Here is an 18,915-nt window from a genome sequence, read left to right as displayed (position 1 = left end):
AAAGTACTTGATTTACATTGTTGTTAAATTCCTAACCTGCTGTTATGAAATCCCACAAATGCTTTCTTGCCTCTTTAGATGCTTAAATACCCTTGCAAATCTGATGAGTTAGAGTTTGGGTTTAAAAAGGACACTAGAGTATCATAAAAAATAACATGGTCTGCTGACACTTCCCTATAATTCAATACCAAAACCCTCTTTCAAATAATTAGAACTAGAGTATGCCCCATAGATCCATGTATAATGTGAACCCCAACGTGTCCAATACTATACCTGCTGAAACCAATGGGAGAATTCCCACTGACTTCAGTGGCACAAGATCAGTTCCAAAGTGTCGATCTCCCGTTATTGTTCAGGTGCTTTTTTTTCCTCACTTATGAATCTTCGTGACACAGCGAGGTGACTGCATGGATTAAAACGCCAAACAGTTCCCTCGACTCTGTTCATGCACATCTGTGTACTTCATTCAAAATTATAGCAAAATAGTTTGCGGTTACCTACCATATGTCATTAATGTATTTGCTTTTTTCCCATTGCTAATGTTTGTATTTATATTAGCGTTGTCTTTTTCAAAACTCTTCCACTTCTCATTTTATCCAGTAGCATCCTGAATGTATAGTCTATGCCTCTGTTGTCCCATTGTAGTGACAAGTGAAAGGAGATAAGGGTTTAACTGAAAATGTCTTTTCTTTGACAATATACTTTACAAATTTTAAAATAATGGGGAAAACATTTTAAATGACATAATATAAATAAAATCTTCTTTCAATGATTTATCAGTCACCACAGTATAATATTAGATACAAAATCAAAAGCAATGGTAATTATCCTTGGCATGGATCAAGTAATACTGATTTGGCTCTTTTGTGCTAAAAGAGGGCTGGCTAGTACAGAAGAGCTGGGTGTTTTTTTTTTCTATTAGCAGAACATATGAGGAATCTTTAATTTTGAAAGCTCTTCTTTTAGGAATTTGGCCTGTGTCCATATGTAAGCATTAAAGAGAATCAATTGTCATAATATAAAAATGATGCAGAGAACATCAGCTTCTAAAATCTTTTGTTTGAATTTGAGGGATTTCCGTTCAAAGTAGAAAAAAAAGTAAAAACTCTCACTTGTACAAAGTTGTTATCACTAGGAACTATGGGAACTGTGAAACACTATTGATTCCCATAGCTATGTGAGTAGTGGTTACATTTTATGACTAGTAATTATAGCTTCTATATTTTTACAGTAACAAACAAGAAGTACATAAGAACTTGGTATTGTGGTGACTTTAATCAGGTCCTTATCTTCTCTCTGAACCTTTTCTCTTTGTGTCTGTGTTTTGTTGCATGGCGAGCACATTCATTACTTGAACTATGTATAAAGTAATGTCATCGGTATTTAACATTGTCTTTATAACTGTTTGCGCTGCTAGCTGCTACACTGAAGCAACCATGCTGTTCTCAAGGCAGTCAACCCTTGATGATTTAGATGGACCAGACACTGTTCCTAAAACAAGTGAGCGCGCTCGACCTAGGCTTCGTAAAATGTACAGCATGGATATGTCCTCCTCATCAGCTGACAGTGGCAGTATAGTGTCAAGGTGCTTAACTCATGCATGCTTCGTTCACTCATTTACCCTGGCCATTCTACATGTGGCATTCTATATGTGTGCAGATGTCTGTGTTTAAAACAATTTGCATGCTTATTGGAAGCTTTATTCCCTTGTGTATGTGTGACAAGACTTTTGAGGTACCAGACAGTATCATAAACCACTTCTTTGTTGTTGTTCTTTTTTTAAAAAAATAAAAGCCCACTCACTATTCTTTTATTCATTATAACTTGATCCATAACTTTGACCTCTGAAAGTTAGCCCCTACATCCATATATAGGAACCTAAATAAAAAGGGCCTGATTTTCAAATCAAAGGTGCTGAGCCTTCAGTGGCTCCCATTAATTTCAGTGAACTTTATGGAGGCTTAGCACTTCAAATAATCAAGTACCTAAATACTGTACTTGGATTTAGGAATCTAATTTTAGGCACCTGATTATGAACATTTTGCCCAGTGTCCTTAGTTACTCTCTTCATAAGAAAGAATTGTTAAATATATTTTGAATTCTCACTGATTTACAGACTGAATTTTTGCGGTGAAGACAGGGGAAATTTTTAAGAAACACAGTGAGCAATATAGTGAAAGCAAGAACATGTATAGAACTGTTCCAGAGCTGTTCGTTCAGTTTTGCATCTCAAAACTGAAATTGTTTGTTTCTATGTGGCTTCAGGATATAAAAGCAATGTTTCAAATATAATTTCAAAAATAAAATCAATGGCATAGTAGATCATTCTTCTTCCATATTACACACTGTTTTACCAACTTATTGGTGTTGATTTATATTGAAACTTAGCATTTTATATTCTGATTCATAATCATCTTCAAATGAATTATTACTATTAAGAATCATTAAACTGAACATTCAGGCCACAGCTACCATCACAGTTTATTTTTGAAAGCTCTCACTAGAAGTCAAAAGGTGACCTAACATATCTACAGTAAGTTTAAAAATGGCTTCAAAGGGAAGCATAGAAATCTATATTAAATTTTGGCAGGAGGTGGTACTGTCAACCAATTTTTACAATAGCAAGTTTATTTTATATATATTGGGTAAAAATCCTAGAAAAGTCAGAGAGCTCTATCATTACCATCAACATGGCAAGTATTTCAACCCATGTCTCTTTGGCGAGCTGTAAAAAGGATGTGATGTGTGTGAAACCCATCTTAATCCTTTTTTATCTGATTGTTGGAGCTGGGAAGTGACTTAACAAAAGAAAGAGGAAAAAAACCTAAGGAATAGGGGAAGAGTGGGGTTTAACCAAAAGAAGGCAAAAAGCAAAGCAAGAACAGGAAAGTAGCTGAAGGGGGATGACTAGATTCTCAGTTAGGTCAATGCAGCTGCACAAATTTGCATCAGCTGAGAAGTTGATGCAGTGAGAAGCAAACACATGACTGTGGGAGTGATGAAAAACACCTAAAGCAGACAAAGGTTTAGTCAAACAGAGAGGGACATGAGCAGATAACACTGAATAAGAACAATGTGAAAAGAAAGAAAATAAACATAGAAGAGGAAGGAGGCAGGGAAGCTAAAGAAGTGAAGAAAAAGAAGAATATAGAGTGATCTAAAGGTAAGATACCATAATATATAATACCCTGCTACCCAAACAGTTATTTACTCTGGATGGCACTACTCCGTGCGTGCAGTTGGCCTATCCTTTCATGTAGATAGAGCATGAAATGTGAAGGTATGGATTATGTGTGTCTAAATTAATTTTGCTTGCAAGCTGCAATTTTGAAATGACAAAGCTATGATTGTTAGAAATATCTCATTTACAATGATGTATATGCATTCCTACATAATACTGTAGCATCATGCAGAACTCTTGAAATAAATGTAAAAATATGCTCTGATTGTGTTTAGAATTTGTTTGTTCTCAGATTCCTTCTTTGTCAGCATTAATTTGTCCTGTCTGGCTTGCAACTGTATTGAATCACTGCAAGCTCAACAAGCAATCAGTCAGCACGCAAATGGATCAGAGTGTTTTGGATGTGTAAGGAAAAGGTGACAGTGGTACATTTTCTGCTAACTTCAGTGCATTTTCAAAGTTCGAGAGCAGAGTGGGGGCTTGCCAGAATTTCAATCTCAAAACAGAGTTAGCAAAGTTTTCTGAGGAACTATGATAAGAAAGAAATGTTTTTCTTCCTTCTGTTCCTGACAGTGAACCTACTCAGGTCACCCTGCTATATTCACGACAGGGGACAACAGAAACCATTGAAGAAGTAGAAGGAGAGCATGAAGAAGAGGAGCCAGATTCTACATCAAGACGAGATGATGAGGCGGAAGATTATGGCTTGGATTCAGAAGATGCTGTGTACACACCTGATACTGACATGCCATCATACTCTGCTGTGGATGGCAATGCTGAAGTCCCACCTTCCTACAGCAAAGCTGTCAGCTTTGAGCGTCTTTCCTTCAGTTCCCAAGATGACTCTGCTGGCAAGAGCCTCATGATGGTGAGCCCGGATGACAGTCGAATCGACAAGCTCAATGATACTCTTCTCCCTCCATTGACCCATGACCTGACTGCCAGTGAGCTGCTCCTAAACAAGTAAGAAATGGTAGAGAAGTTTTCCTAACTACTGCAATTCCTGTTCTGGGAGGTCTTTCTCTCTAACTACTACTGAGGGAGATCCCCCCCTTAAACTATCTTAACCTTTATTAGTGAGGATTTTTCCTCACAAAAGTTGGTTTTAATTGTTGAGAGTGGAGCTGTTTAAAATTGTTTTAACTATATTTGGGAAAGACCCTTTCTTCTAAAATTATCCCTTGTGCATGAGGGGGAAAAAACCCTGCTTCTCCCTCAACACACGTTTAGTTAATTGCCCCGATTTCCACTAGATTTTTTGCAATTGAAATTGTTCTCATTGTCCTGGGTTTGGGAGCCTTTCTAAAACTGACCCCATTCCTCTTGGAAGGGGTTTTCTTTTGTCATTGTTCTAGTTGCTGCTCTTGGGGAAAGGCAGCTCTTCACAACAGTTGTTCCCACTGTAGCTGGATATAATTTTTTCTTTTTGATTTTTGTTTTAACTGTCATAGAGGAAGCTTAAAATGTTCTGAGCATTGATGGAGATGATTTCTTTTTTACCCTTGTAGGAGCTCTCTGGTATGCAGGGAGGGAGCACAGAAGCTGCTCCATTCCTTTGTGGGGTGCAGCATACTCCTCTCCTCAGCATGTGGCCAACAAATTCTAATGGCCGGTGCTTGGAGACAGGCGCTGCTCTTCTTTCTCATCTTCCTCTATGATATCATTCTCATGAAGGACAGTAAGGAAGGAACTTTCCCTGTTCTCCCTAGATTGTAGACACAGAAATTCTGCCTAGCCCCTATGTGAGTCATAGCACATGGGAAAAGTGTTTTTGCTGCCTCTCATCTACACGCCCCAACCCCACAGCTTCTAATGGTCACAGTTCTCAGTTACTGATGAATAGGAGCTGCAGGAGTGCTGTCTGCTGGCAAGGACAGCATGTGCAGACCCCCTGCTCTGCCTTTCTCTGAGGCTGCAAGGACATGCCAGGAGCACAATTACCACAGGGATAATTACTCCAGCCATTATTCCTTTACCACACTTGCATAAGGGTGAGGAAGAATCTCAAGTCCCAGAAATAAACCAATCAGCTCTGTTAGAACTAGACAGAAAGGCAGCATACGACCAGGGCAATTCAAGTCCTTTTTCTTTTACGCCTACATATCCCTTTATTTTTCAGATATTCAGCTAAATTTGTCTGTAGGCTGGAATATTCAAATTGTTTACAAGACAAAAAAGCTCTTTGAACGCTGTGATTGTGTATTGCGTAGTGCAGTGGTGTGCTGGCACATGGCTAGAGCTCCCAGGCGCCACAGTAATACAAATAATAATAAATAAATGACATTTATGAAAAGCAGAGAGATAAAAATGTGTGAGTTCATGTAATAATTTTACACTTGCCATAATTTTGTTAAGTTTTTTAAGTCAACGTGTTTTGTTTTCTGATTAATGGGTGGATTTATCCTACCAGTCAAAAAAAGACAATGCACATCTGTTGGCCAGTATATACTGACTTTTAATAGAATTATTTCTGATTTCTGGTATACATAGACCAGAATCGGATCCAATATCTCACTAGCAGATTGTGATTTGCTGATTGGGTCCAAAGAGAGGGTATTTATAGGCAAGCTGATAGTTTTCATGTATTAAATACCAAACTAGCACTGGCAAATGGTTTACTTGGAATTGTCATTGTGATTTAATGTCACATGAATTAATTTAGCACCAGAGCATATTACATATATTTGTTTAGAATACCAAATTCTGTTCATGTTTACAGATGCTCCAACAAAATCTGGAACCATTACAATGGAGAAAACAGTAATGTTAAAAATCAGCTCTCATGAATTTCATGTTGATGTCATTTGTGGAACTCTTTTTCTCACAGGATGTTTCATGATGAAGAGCTGGAGGAATCGGAGAAATTCTACATTGGCCAGCCTCGAGTATTGCTTCTCGTTTATGCTCTGTACAATACACTGGTGGCCCGGTCAGAAATGGTGTGTTATTTTGTGATTATCCTCAATCACATGATCTCTGCCTCCATGATTACCCTTGTGCTTCCCATCCTTATATTTCTTTGGGCCATGCTGTCTGTCCCCAGGCCTAGCAAACGCTTCTGGATGACAGCCATTGTCTACACTGAGGTATGCCATTTCTCCTACAACCTTCTTTGCCAATTGTATTGGGAAGAGTTAACATTATTGTATGCAACTGAACGTGACTAATAAGACACGCAAGGCAGGAATAGGCTCTTTTCTCTGTGATTATACCTCTCTCCTTTGGGCATTATAAAATAACGCCCATGGGTGTGATATGTGAGAGCCTATTGTTTGATTGTTCTGTGTTGCAGTTGGCTGACTTCCTTCTAATTATAAAAAGCCAATACCTTTTATCAGCTACCATTAAGTGCTACAGAAGATACTACAGTTACTGCCTGTATTTATAGGAAGATACCTGTGATAATCTCATATGCCACCTGCTGGTAAACATGGATTTGTTTTCATGGTAACCCCTCTAACTGGAGTATATGAAAACACAATTTATTCTTACAAAACCATAAAAGCACCTAATTAATCTAAGTTTTTAAAACCATGAAATAGTTACATGGTACTTAATTTTACAGACATGAGGCTTCTTGTTCTGTCAGTTGAAAAGTATTTGGATAATTGTTCTTGACACATTATGTTTCTGTGCAGGTTACCATTGTTATCAAGTACTTCTTCCAGTTTGGCTTCTTCCCCTGGAATAAACATGTGGATTACACCAAAGATAAACCCTACCATCCGCCCAATATTATTGGTATTGAAAAGAAAGAGGGTTATGTGCACTATGACCTTGTTCAGCTCCTTGCTTTGTTCTTCCATCGATCCATTTTAAAGGTACTGTAAATGGAGATAAAAGGCATATCTTTGTTATATTTAATTTTATAGTAATTCCTGTGACTCCTAGCACAATGAATTTCTCTTCACAGAACTAGATAAAATGTTATTGTGCCCATTATAAAGATAGGGATAGTGAAGAACAGAGTGTGTGTGATTTGCCCAGTATCATACAAGATATGTGGCAGAACTAGGAATAGAGTAGAAATCTTCTGGTATCACTCTGCAGGGCCTTTCTCCTTTCTGTCCTTCGTTAACCAATGTTTTTTCAGGTTTACTTAGAGTTGTTAACATTACCTTAACTGTTTTACTTCAGCTACTTTATTTTAAAATATATGTGCTATTTAATTTGTGAAATTCCATTTTCTAAGGAAATGTTTGGCCTTGAAACTGTCCTTAAAAGCCTAAAGATCTCATTGCTGATTATGCAGCAAGCATGTAGGCAAAGTGGCTATTCCTTATATTTGTTATGTGCATAGCAATGAGTGATACATATATTAGTCCTTTAGAATTTTTTAATTTATGAATACAGTCAAACTTTAATTGTCTAAAACCAAGCAACTAGAACTCTTACATCTGAACACTAGACATGACACCTGAGATTTGACTTCAGCACATGTCTTTTTGTATTCAGGCATTATTGTTTTCTTTCATACTGAAATGCTTAAATGACATTAGTATGGATGGACAATTGATCATTTTTCTTCTGGAAATGGCATGAAAATGAAGAAGAGAATTAAGAGAGAGGGTTGAAGTGACCCAAGGAAAATATCATGGAAGGTGTATATTTTGATGAAATCTCTGATTTTATCAATATGTGCTGTGGTTTCATCCATAATTTTTTTCTCAGAAACATAAGGAAAGTACTGCCCTATATGTAATATGTTGTAGAATTCCAAACTGGTACTAATTACAACTATAATGTCTCTGAGTAGATTCCTTCCCCCACCCCCACCCCCCAAAATGGACATCAGCTTGCTATATAGGAGCCTCCTTTTACCTTGTTAGTGTCCCAGAAAACATACTGATTGCTATGTAACTTTCAAAGATTTATTATATCCATTTAACCATGTAAACTTTGATGACTTCAAACAAAAAAGGGGATCTGAGGCTTATAAACATAAGAGTAGAAAGAAGATAGTCGTAACTAGTCTGTTTTGCAGCACAACAAATATTACCCTAACTGAAATTCAAGATTGACATGCTTTCCCTCTTTTCTATGTTAGTGCCATGGATTATGGGATGAAGATGATGAAGGTGAAAGTTGCAGTAGTAAAGAGGAATATGGTGATGAGCTCTCACTGACGGGAGGCAGGAGAGATTCTGCTGACTCTTTAAAGTCAGTGAACCTTGCAGCTTCTGTGGAGTCCATACACGTCCACTTCCCAGAACAGCAGACTGCTATCAGGAGGAAAAGTTCCAGCAGTGGATCCCAACTTTCACACAGATCCAGCTTCTCCTCACAAAGGTCAAAAAGAGGTATGTGTTAGAGTACTACTAGAGCCTTGCAAAACACTTTCTCAGTTCTGATTAGATGATTCTAGTGAGACCTTGGGTGTATGTCTGTGGAGAGCTCAGAAAATACTTAACACAACTGCTACTTTAAGTCTAGGAAATATGTGAGTCAAAATATTGGACACCTACACAGATGGGCCCAGCCCAACACCAACATGTGAACTAGTCTCATCTTGGATGAAGTTCTGATCAAGCTCCATATCCAAGCTCTACACCCAGTGCTTTCCCTGTAATTGTTGGAACTAAACATTCCAAGTCTGTGGGAAGGTCCAGATCCAAACTTTATGGCTCAACGCTGTCTCTAGTTAGCTGGAATTCATAGTGAACTACTACTACTACTTTTCTTTAACATCTGACTTTATATGATACCTGAAATGAGAACAGTATTGGTTTTTTTACATTGGATCAGACTACCTTCCCTATCTCCTGAACAGGAAGACTTTATTATAGTTTAGAGCTATATTGATACAAAAATATTTACCATATTGGCAACTGAAGCAGGCCAGTCACATATTAGTTTAGGTATCAACCGCTTCGTTTTTTGTAGTCATATTAGGTCAAGGTTTGATTCCACCTGTTGTCAAGTCTGTATCAAACATTTAAGACTTTATTAAATATGTATATATTTAAAAAGCATAAGACTTCATTAAAAAAAAAACTTAAATGTGCAACTTATTTACATGGCTTATGCACTGTGATTTTATTCTCTCTATTTTATCTAAATTTTGATTTTAACTGAATGCTTCTTTCTCTTTTCTTCCCTCATGCTCATTCCCAGGGAGCACCAGTACACGAAACAGCAGTCAGAAAGGAAGCAGTGTATTAAGCATCAAGCAAAAATCTAGAAAAGAGCTGCTTATGGAAAAGTTTCGAGAACAAATGATCAAAGCAAAGGCATTTACAATTAAAAAGTGAGCAGCTTTTCTCGGGGGGAGGAGGGAAAATATAGAATTATAGTGAAATAACTTTTTTAAGGAACTAAAATAACTTTTAACTAAAAATAGCATAAGTCATAAAAGTAGAAATGTATCAGAGGACTAAATGATTCAGTAGATTGATGATAAAAACAGATGCTTTCACTCTAGGTCACCAATTCACACTAAACAAGACAACAGTGGTACTCAAAGTCCATTTGAAGGCTAGTTGTCCTGTGTAAGTGAATTGGTGAACTAAGCGAATTTCTTAGTGGGCAAATGATTGCAGAATATTACAAAAAAGGCCAACACAACAGGTAATAACTGGTTTCTGTAAAGCACCATGGACCCCAAAAGTGAAGTCTATAACTAAGCAAATTAATAATATCAGCCCCTTCTTTTCAAGTAAATCTAGGAACTTGAATTCAAGGTACAGTACTTGTCTTAAATCAGATTGTGGTGTATGTTGTTTCAGGACTCTTCAAATATATGTGCCCATCAGACAGTTTTTCTACAATCTCATTCACCCAGAATACAGTGCTGTGACTGATGTTTATGTGCTGATGTTCCTCGCAGATACTGTGGACTTCATCATCATTGTGTTTGGGTTTTGGGCTTTTGGGGTATGTTAAAAGAATCCTGTTCTCTAAATCCTCTTTCAGAATCTTGGCCATAATTATGAAATGTCAGGTGGAATTTATTATCCTGAAGTTATTGTAATGTTTTCCTTCCTAGAAACATTCTGCTGCAGCCGATATCACCTCTTCATTATCAGAGGACCAGGTACCAGAGGCATTCTTAGTGATGGTACTCATTCAATTTGGGACCATGGTTGTAGACCGAGCACTGTACCTCAGAAAGACTGTCATGGGAAAAGTTATCTTCCAGGTTATTCTTGTTTTTGGGATACACTTTTGGATGTTCTTTATCTTACCTGGAGTGACTGAAAGGTAAACCCATTAAAAATAAAGCAATAAGAGTGGAATAACATCATTTTTCAAATTTATTCCTAATTTAATTTCGGTGCATTACACAGCTTTGCTGGACCCCCCCAGCAGACCAGGGAGACCGGAAGAAGCTTTTCTCGCCCCGGAGGACACGGGTGGCGACCCGCCGCCCATGAGCTCCGGGGCGGGAAAAGCCCCGTTCGTAAGTGCGGATCCGACATAAGTCGGATCCGCTAAGTCAGGGACTGCCTGTACTGCAAATATGGAACTGCTTGAATGGGAAAAGTTTGAACTATATGAAAACAAACTGATTTAGAACTGCCTTTAGAGCAATAATTTTGTAGTTAATTTATCATGAAGATCTGGACACAGATTTCTAAGTTCAGTGCTGAGTTTAAGGTAGTAAGAGCTGATGTTATACAAACTTAGGCCATCCCTGCTTTAATGAATGCTTCCTAATAACCTCCCATTTTCTGCAATAGCTCTTTTTTTCCACATACACACCCAACATTAAATACACATTCTTTTTACACATAACGGACAGCTATTGCATATTCGGTCATAATGTGTCCAAATGAAAAAGTGCAAACTTTAAATTCCAAGAGAATTGCATTGTATCTTGCAAATGATGATGGAATAGTTTACTGAGGGGGGAAATGGTTTATTATATGTGAAGAATTCAAACAAATCAATTAGAAAAGATAAAAATCCTCCCTCTTGCTTAAAAAATGCTCTTGAATGTATTTATTATATTTTTCCGAGTGCAATAGTAATTACATCCATGCTGGACTAACACTGCTATTCTCCCAATGACCTCCTACCTTAGAAGTTACCAGGCATTGAAGAGGAAGAGAAAAGAAAAGTTTGGGATTGTTAGTTTAATTCATTACTTAAAAGGCAACAAAATCCCTCTTGAACTTTCCCTGCCTTTAAGAAATATGTATCTCATAATACTGATCTTGAATCTTCATTTGAAACCTGCCAAGGTCAAATTTAAATCACACTGTTTTCTGTAAACCCATAAAAGTTCCTTATCTACAATAGTTTTCTGAACAATGTATTCAAATGACTGAATCATCCAAACACTGTCCTGGGTGAGGCATTCACAGCATGCTGCTGAGCTGCCATTATGCTTAAGCACATTCCAAGAGAGACTGCTCCACTTTTGAGATGCTCACCTAAGCTGCTCCTGTCCAATTGACTGAACAGTTTACGTGGGCTACATCAGCATCCCTGGTAGCTGAGAAATGGATGGAGCTCAATCTTCATTGACTCCCACACAGTCGAGGGATCCTGGTCCCCCTCTCTGACTCTTATCACAAGAGGTATAGTAATAGCTGCAGGCCCCATTGGGAGAGAGGCAAGACCAGAATCCACAGTGTTGCTTGTGGAAGGGTGAGTAGCTCATTTGCATGTGTACCGTGACCATCCTGCTGCAGCTTCACATCTAGCTGCTCCAGGAATGGATGTGGGTTCCCTTCACCCTCCATTAGCACACTGGGTCTGCCACAGATTGATTTGGAGCAATGAACAGCAGTTGAAACAACTGTATAGTGCTATTGTGTTGCTTACAGTCCTGCTAACGCGAGTCAGGATTTAGATCAATTATACAGAGCAGGGGTGGGAAACCTCAGGCCCGGGGGTCAGATGTTGGCCTCAGTTGGCCTAGATACAGCCCCCGAGGCCCAGGGCTCCCCCCACTCCCAGCACTGGGGAGTCTGCGCCTACTGTGGTACTGGAGCACACAAAATCTACTAGCCTGGGCCCACCTAGGCTCCGGTGTAGGAGCAGAATGTGGGGAGTGTCTTTCTCTTTCCCAGTCAGGGACCACGTAAGTGAGGAGGTGTTTGGGGTTTTTTTGTTTTTTTTTTTTTGTCTTCTCATTTATGTGCAGCCCCTGACTGACTTTTCTGTGAGGCAGCAGCCCCCAAGGCAAAAAATATTCCCTACCCCAATATAGATCTTTGTTACTAAATAGCTACGCTTTCTGGTGTAGTTTTTCTCTTGAGTTGGGTGATGGTCATAGAGGCATCTGAAACCAAGAACTAATTTCATGTTTTCAAAAATGAGAAGCAGAGCATTTTTGGATTAAATTTTGTAGAACATAATTACAAAGCTCATCCATTTCTTTCTTACCTTTGCATTGCAGGAAATTTAGCCAAAACACAGTTGCCCAGCTCTGGTATTTTGTCAAATGTGTTTATTTTGGTTTATCAGCATATCAGATACGTTGTGGTTACCCAACCCGTGTTCTTGGCAACTTCCTCACAAAAAGTTACAACTATGTAAATCTCTTCTTATTTCAAGGGTAAGTGTTTTCCCACTGTGTCTCATCCATCCATGCATACGTAGTCTCTCAGAAGACCTCATTATTCATGACTTTGTTCTGAAGGTGATTGCAAACAAATGACAATAAAACCTTTATTGCATAGCATATCATCATAACACTACAATATATACTGCACATATTAAAGACAAATAAAAGTTTTAGAAACATTATCAGCCTTTCAGATCCATGAGACTTCCTTGTCATGATCCAAACTATACAGACTTCTAAAGAGAGAGAAAAAAATCTCATTTATTTTTAGAAATTCCAACAATTACCTTACATAGTTTACATAAAAACATTGTCCTGTGTCTCTGGACCTTCCAGGACCAGAAGCAAGTGGAAATTAGAAATTTTGGACTCTCCACTTTTCTGACAGTTTAAAATGCTCTTTCTAACCTTGAAAAGCAGTAAAATGTCTCACCTTAAACCTATTACTGGAGTCGCACATCACACCAAGAGTCTTGAGTGAGAAATTACATGTGGAAGTGGTAAGGAAATATTTGTTGTAGTAGAAAGGTTCTTTTTTTTAACAATAGTGTATCTCAACCCAATCAGAGACTTGAAATATTACTAGTTATCCTTCAAGAAATGGGTCAGTGGGCAGAGCTCAGGTGAGAAAATAAAAGTACACGATACTCTCTATGCAGCGCATAAATATTACTATCACATATAGACTGTGAGCTATAACATGGGTCACATATTATTTTTATGTAAAACTAGTGATAATTTTTTAAATATAAAAAATATGGTGAGATGAATCATGCATTTTAAGGCTACATACAAACTTGAGCCTATTAAAGAAGAACTTTCATTTTGGAGAGATTCAAATTTAAACTTGTATAAGTTTTGGTTATATTTTGGTTGTCTTTTATACTTTGTTTACCACTAATGCTACTTATTAATAATGACTGTGTGTCTGAAAAGTCTTGGGGTTCTGTGCTTGCCAGCTAGACAGTTCACAGCATAATCAGATTTATCAAAATGCCTTTGTTCTAATAATCCAGGCTTTATTCCAAGATTATTAGTATGTCCTGGTTACAGTCCAGCTAGAAAAATCACAGAAATATGAACACGCTATAGCAGTGTTTCTGGTTTGACTGGGACTAGGAAGAAGAAAGTGGTAAGGTGGGTAAATATTAAATAAATCAGTTTAATTAAAATATTTTGAAAAGGTAACCAAACAATTTTAGAACCTCAGAAAGTATTCAGATTGTGCAAAAGCTATTTGGCATATTCACAGGCTAGCTTCTCCTGTTTGATCCTGCAGTCATGTCATAAGGCCAGGTTCTCTACATGGTGACAGCCTGCACCAGTTTGGTAGTGCAAAAGCACCAGAAAGCAAATGTCCAGCAGAGAATTTTCTTCTAGGGGAACTGCAATCTAGTCTTATATTCACTTCTTATATTCCTCTCCCGGTTTAGGAGATAGAGCAGGCAGAAAGAAAGAGGCTTTGACACATGAGAGAATCTATTTTAAAAATTGCATCTGTGCACTGCCATTATATCCGTGAATGCTCACAAGTGGCATAAGTGCATTTTTTACTTCTCTGCGGGATCATTCAAATATCATAAACATCAGTACCCAAGGAAGCCCAGAAAATGACTAAGTGCAATTGTTTGCACGCTTGTGTTTTCTATTCCTGAGACACAACCACCTCCATTAAGTTTTAGCATGTGTGTAATTTTCCCACACATGGTGTAAGACACTAAGACACACTAAAAGTTGTCTGTATGTAAAATTGTTCCTCTACTATACTCTCTCTCCTTCTAGGTTCCGCCTGGTTCCATTTTTGACTGAGTTAAGAGCTGTGATGGACTGGGTTTGGACTGATACCACTTTGAGCCTTTCCAGCTGGATCTGTGTTGAGGATATTTATGCTCATATATTTATCCTGAAGTGTTGGCGAGAGTCGGAAAAGGTAAGAATGCCAGGCAAGGGATTTAAGCTTTTGATTAAACCCAAAGTTAATTGTGGCAATAATGAACAAAAGCTGCCAATATGTAAATTTCTAAATAAAAAAAAATACACAAGCCTGCCGATGGAGGTACAAAAGGAGCAGTTGCCCCGGGTCCAAACGACTGAAAAGAACCCAGGGCTCCCAGCTGCCACTACCACAGCAGTGGAGATGGCCGGAACCCCAGACCCTTCTGATCGCAGCCAGAGCACCATGTGGCATGTTCTGGGCAGCTCTGAGGGCTGGCGGAGGCAGGGGGCGCATTGCACTCTGGGTGACACTGAGGATTGGCTGCCCTCGCCCTGCCCCTTCTACCTGAGGTCCTGCCCCTCTGGGAGCACAGAGCCAGGCTCCCACAAACACACACTTTGCCCAGGAAGCCAGCAATTCTGTCAGCCTCCCCTGAAAATATATCAGAAGGCCACATTTCATGTGCAAAAAAAAATATTCATGCAGTTGTGTGCCTTTGTCTGGGTGCACTGACTGCAGATGAAAAAATAAATGGCTTTCTGGCATTTAACTTCTTGTTGGTGCCTAATTTTCCTTTCATTCATATGAGTTCTATATAAAATCATGGTAATTTGTGCCTGCAAACAGAGATACTCAATTGTAGACACAGATTTTGAGGTGGTTTTAAGAATAAGACATGCTAGACAAATGATCTCAGGTTATCCAGAGTTGGTGGAGGAATAGCCACACTACTGGGCCATATCTACACTACAAATTATGTTGGAATGCTGCCTCTGCAATTCATGTATCATTCATGCACATGTATATTTGGCTGCTTGCATTAGTGCTGTGCATATTCATTGAGGGTATTTGTGTCAGTTCAAGCAGCAGTGCACTGCAGGTAAGTATTTCAATGTGCCATGTGCCCCTATCTTGTGCATTGCCTTCTGGGAAGTTTTCACAATGTACTGTGGGATAGAAATAATTTCTCCAGGAATCTCTGGGAGCTAGGGGTCAAGTTTCCAGAATGCAACTTTCTCTGTTCCATAATGCCATTCACATCCCATAATTCTTGCTCTCTCTCTTAAAATCTACAAACCTGCATGGCACTGTTTGGTGTCTGCTATTTCTGAGAGAAGCCAGCATTCCAAAGAGCTCTGTGCTAGTCTTGTGAATGTTGCAAACACAGGATACGTGATTGTCAAGTATTATTGGAGCCGCAGGAAGAACTTCAACAGTGGGAGACACAAATATTTTTTATGCCAGCTTGCTAAGCAACATAGCAAAAAAAATCAAGGTTGCTTGTGGTATTCATGGAGTTTCAGACAATGGAGTACTGCTTCTGAGCTTGAGAAACAAGCACTTGACTGGTGGGATTGCATCATGACGCAGGTTTGGGATGACAAACTGTGACTACAGAACTTCTAGATGGGAACGTCCGTATCCCTGAGCCAGTGTGCTGAGATACACCAAGACCTCCAATGCAGAGACACCAGAATAAGAGCTGCAATGACAGTTGAGGAGCAAGTGGCAGTCACAACTCTGGAAGTTTTGCAACTCCAGATTGGTATGGATCTATGGGAAACCCACAGTAGAAGCTTTCGTCATGCAGTCGTGTAAAGCTATTAGCCATCTCCCTCTATGCAGGACTCCCTTTCCCTCTATGACTCCTGGCAATGTGCAGGACATAGTGGATGGATATGCAGCAATGAGGTTCCCAAACTGCAGTGAGATGATAGATGGCATGCATATCCCGGTTTTTGCACCGGCTAATGTTGCCACACAGTATATCAACAGAAAGGACTACTTTTCTATGGTTATGCAAACATTGGTGGATCACCAAGGATGCTTTGCTGATACCAGTATGGAGTGGTCAATGAAGGTACATGATGCTCACATCTTCAAGAAAACAGAGATTTTCAGAAAGCTGCAAACATGACATTCCTTCCGGATCTGCAGATTACCATGGGCAATATTGAAATGCCTCTAGTGATCCTGGGAGATGGTATCTATGCCTCACTTCCCTGGCCCATGAAGACCTACAAAAGCCACCTCGACTGCACCAGTGAAAAATTCAACTTCCAGTTCAGTAGGTCCAGAACAACTAGGGAATGTGCTTTTAATAACCTGAAAGGATGCTGGTGGTGTTTACTCAAGATTGGATCTCAGCAAGAAATATATCCCAATTGTTAGAACACTTTAATAGTCAGCTACGTTAATGTGCTATGTCAGTGGTTTTCAATCTTCTTTCATTTGCTGAGCCCTAAAAATTTTTGAAGGAGGTGCACTTTGGAAATCTCAAACATCGCCTGCAAACCACAGATTGAGAACCATGTCCTATGCTGAACTTCATCCTGGCTCTGAAGGTTTGTGAACTCTTAGAAATTGTATGTAGTCCTTGGTGTACATTTTAAAACATAACATTGTCTGTGTTAATTATATATTATATTATTCTGTCTTTGCTATGCATTTATAATTGTTACTGTTTTTCACTGAAGTTATGAATTGGTGTGCTGCTTGCTACATATTTGCTCATCTGATGGAGTGTTTTGTTGAATCTGAGTCTCATGGTGCTTGAAGTACTGCTAATACTCACTGCACTATGTGTGGTGAAGTAATAAAGTTTTATTCTCAAAACACAATTTTATTTACTGAGAAAAATGCAAATAAAAAGGATAGTACAGTATAAACGTAGAACAGAACATTAAGTTTAGGAAGGCAACAAACATTTCTATCCATTTCAGCCAACAAATGCAGTCCGTTCTGGCTATACATACACCATCTATACCTCTAATAGGTAAGCATATGTAAAACTGTTCGAAACCATGGAGTGATAAAGGTTGGAATGCGCCCCATGGTTCCATGCAAAATGTTGTGGCATGCAGAGAGCTGCAACTGTGGAGTTGTCTAGGGTGCTAAGTGTTATGAAGGTCAACCACAGTTTGCAACATCTGTGTTTGCAGCCTGGGATGCCCCATAATTTCTGGATGCATCTCTTCCTTTTCTTGCTGAGGTTCCTAGATCTTTTTCCTTTTTCTCCTGCCCTCTCTTTGCCTCTCAATGCAATCTGCCATGTTGGCCCACCAGATCCTTTGTTTGTACTCTAATGCATCACTGGTTTTCAGAATCTGTTAAACATATCATCCTATTTTTTCCCCTCCTTGAGGTCAGATGTTGTATGGATGAGGGAAACACCTCTTCAGGACATAATGTCAACAGCTGCACATAAAATAAGTGAATGTATAATTGGATTTACATCCTCAATGGAAAGTAACAGTTAAGTTTCCAAACACTTATCCATTATTCCCATAAAACTTTTTAACCAGACATGTTTATTGACAATTCATTTTTGGAGTGTCTCTGTAAAGAACTACTCTCTTTCCTCAGCCTGGGGAACTTGGCCACCAAGAACAAAATGGGGAAGGAGGAGGGCATTAAGATTTTTGCCTGCATGAAGCAATAACATTCTGGTGCCTGCTTTCACAGGTACTAGTATAGGGCAGTGAATATTGTCTTTGTTTTCCAAGGCAGTGGTGATTTTTTTCTCTTGATATGTTACTTCTGAGAGTAAAACAGGTCCAGAGAGCACACTTCTGCTGGCATCCTGATGTTGCCCATATGCTCCTGGTCAGTTTACTGCAATGATACCAGTTAAATGTCTGGCAAAGTGCCATGGTAGAAAGAAAGCTACTCTTCCTAGAAACCTTCAGAGCTTGCAGAGTATCACCATAAAAGTTTATCAAGATCTCGCTAGGTGATACAAGGGATATCCCTCTGTAAATAAACAAACTTCCCTTTTCCTAGGCTACCGAGGAATGAAGAGCAGATGCCAGTTTTGCTTCTGTATAGTTGTACCTTTACCTCGTCTCATACAAGTAATATAATGAATAGTAGATACCTGTGTATCTGCCTGTGATAATGTGGGGATGGCATAGGCACCCTTCCCTTTTAAACATTGCAAGGGAGAATGAATATACTCATTTACCAGGGGTTCCTACTGCTTCATCTCACTTATCTGTGCTTTACTGGGAGATAGACTAGACTGCAGTGGAGTTCTGAAAAGATCCTGGCTTGTGACATAACTGCACCTCTCTCATCACTCTACTCTGTCCTTATCTCCAAACTCAGGTCTCTTCTCCTGACTGTCACAGTAAGGGGCTTTGTCTATATCGTAATGGGGTGGTACTCACCTCCCTCAAGAGTCCCCATCTGATCAAGTGTATGTGCCTGCACTGTCTCATTAAAAACCCTTTTTGGCTACTCAATCATCTGGTCACGTCACACTCCTATATGAAATACAACCCT

At 39.0% G+C, this 18,915-nt stretch overlaps 1 protein-coding gene across 13 annotated transcripts in view; it reads left to right on the top strand.

Annotated features, from left to right (window-relative positions):
• Positions 1-18,915, top strand: part of PIEZO2 (piezo type mechanosensitive ion channel component 2) — a 422,273-nt gene that overhangs the window by 383,514 nt on the left and 19,844 nt on the right. For 9 of the 13 annotated variants that reach the window (XM_089776309.1, XM_089776310.1, XM_075920988.2 and 6 more), the window contains 10 exons: positions 1,418-1,585; positions 3,755-4,144; positions 6,009-6,267; positions 6,820-7,002; positions 8,229-8,481; positions 9,296-9,428; positions 9,907-10,054; positions 10,167-10,381; positions 12,528-12,686; positions 14,478-14,625. In XM_089776309.1, coding sequence (XP_089632435.1) covers positions 1,418-1,585; positions 3,755-4,144; positions 6,009-6,267; positions 6,820-7,002; positions 8,229-8,481; positions 9,296-9,428; positions 9,907-10,054; positions 10,167-10,381; positions 12,528-12,686; positions 14,478-14,625 — 2,056 coding nt within the window. The remainder of the gene's footprint in view (positions 1-1,417; positions 1,586-3,754; positions 4,145-6,008; positions 6,268-6,819; positions 7,003-8,228; positions 8,482-9,295; positions 9,429-9,906; positions 10,055-10,166; positions 10,382-12,527; positions 12,687-14,477; positions 14,626-18,915) is intronic. The other 4 variants (XM_089776311.1, XM_075920993.2, XM_014570678.3 and 1 more) reach the window with 1 other exon arrangement.

This window comes from Pelodiscus sinensis, chromosome 2 (assembly GCF_052426305.1).
Source record: "Pelodiscus sinensis isolate ZL-2025 chromosome 2, ASM5242630v1, whole genome shotgun sequence".
Taxonomy (NCBI): Eukaryota; Metazoa; Chordata; order Testudines; family Trionychidae; genus Pelodiscus; species Pelodiscus sinensis.
This window is presented reverse-complemented; position numbering and strand designations above follow the sequence as displayed.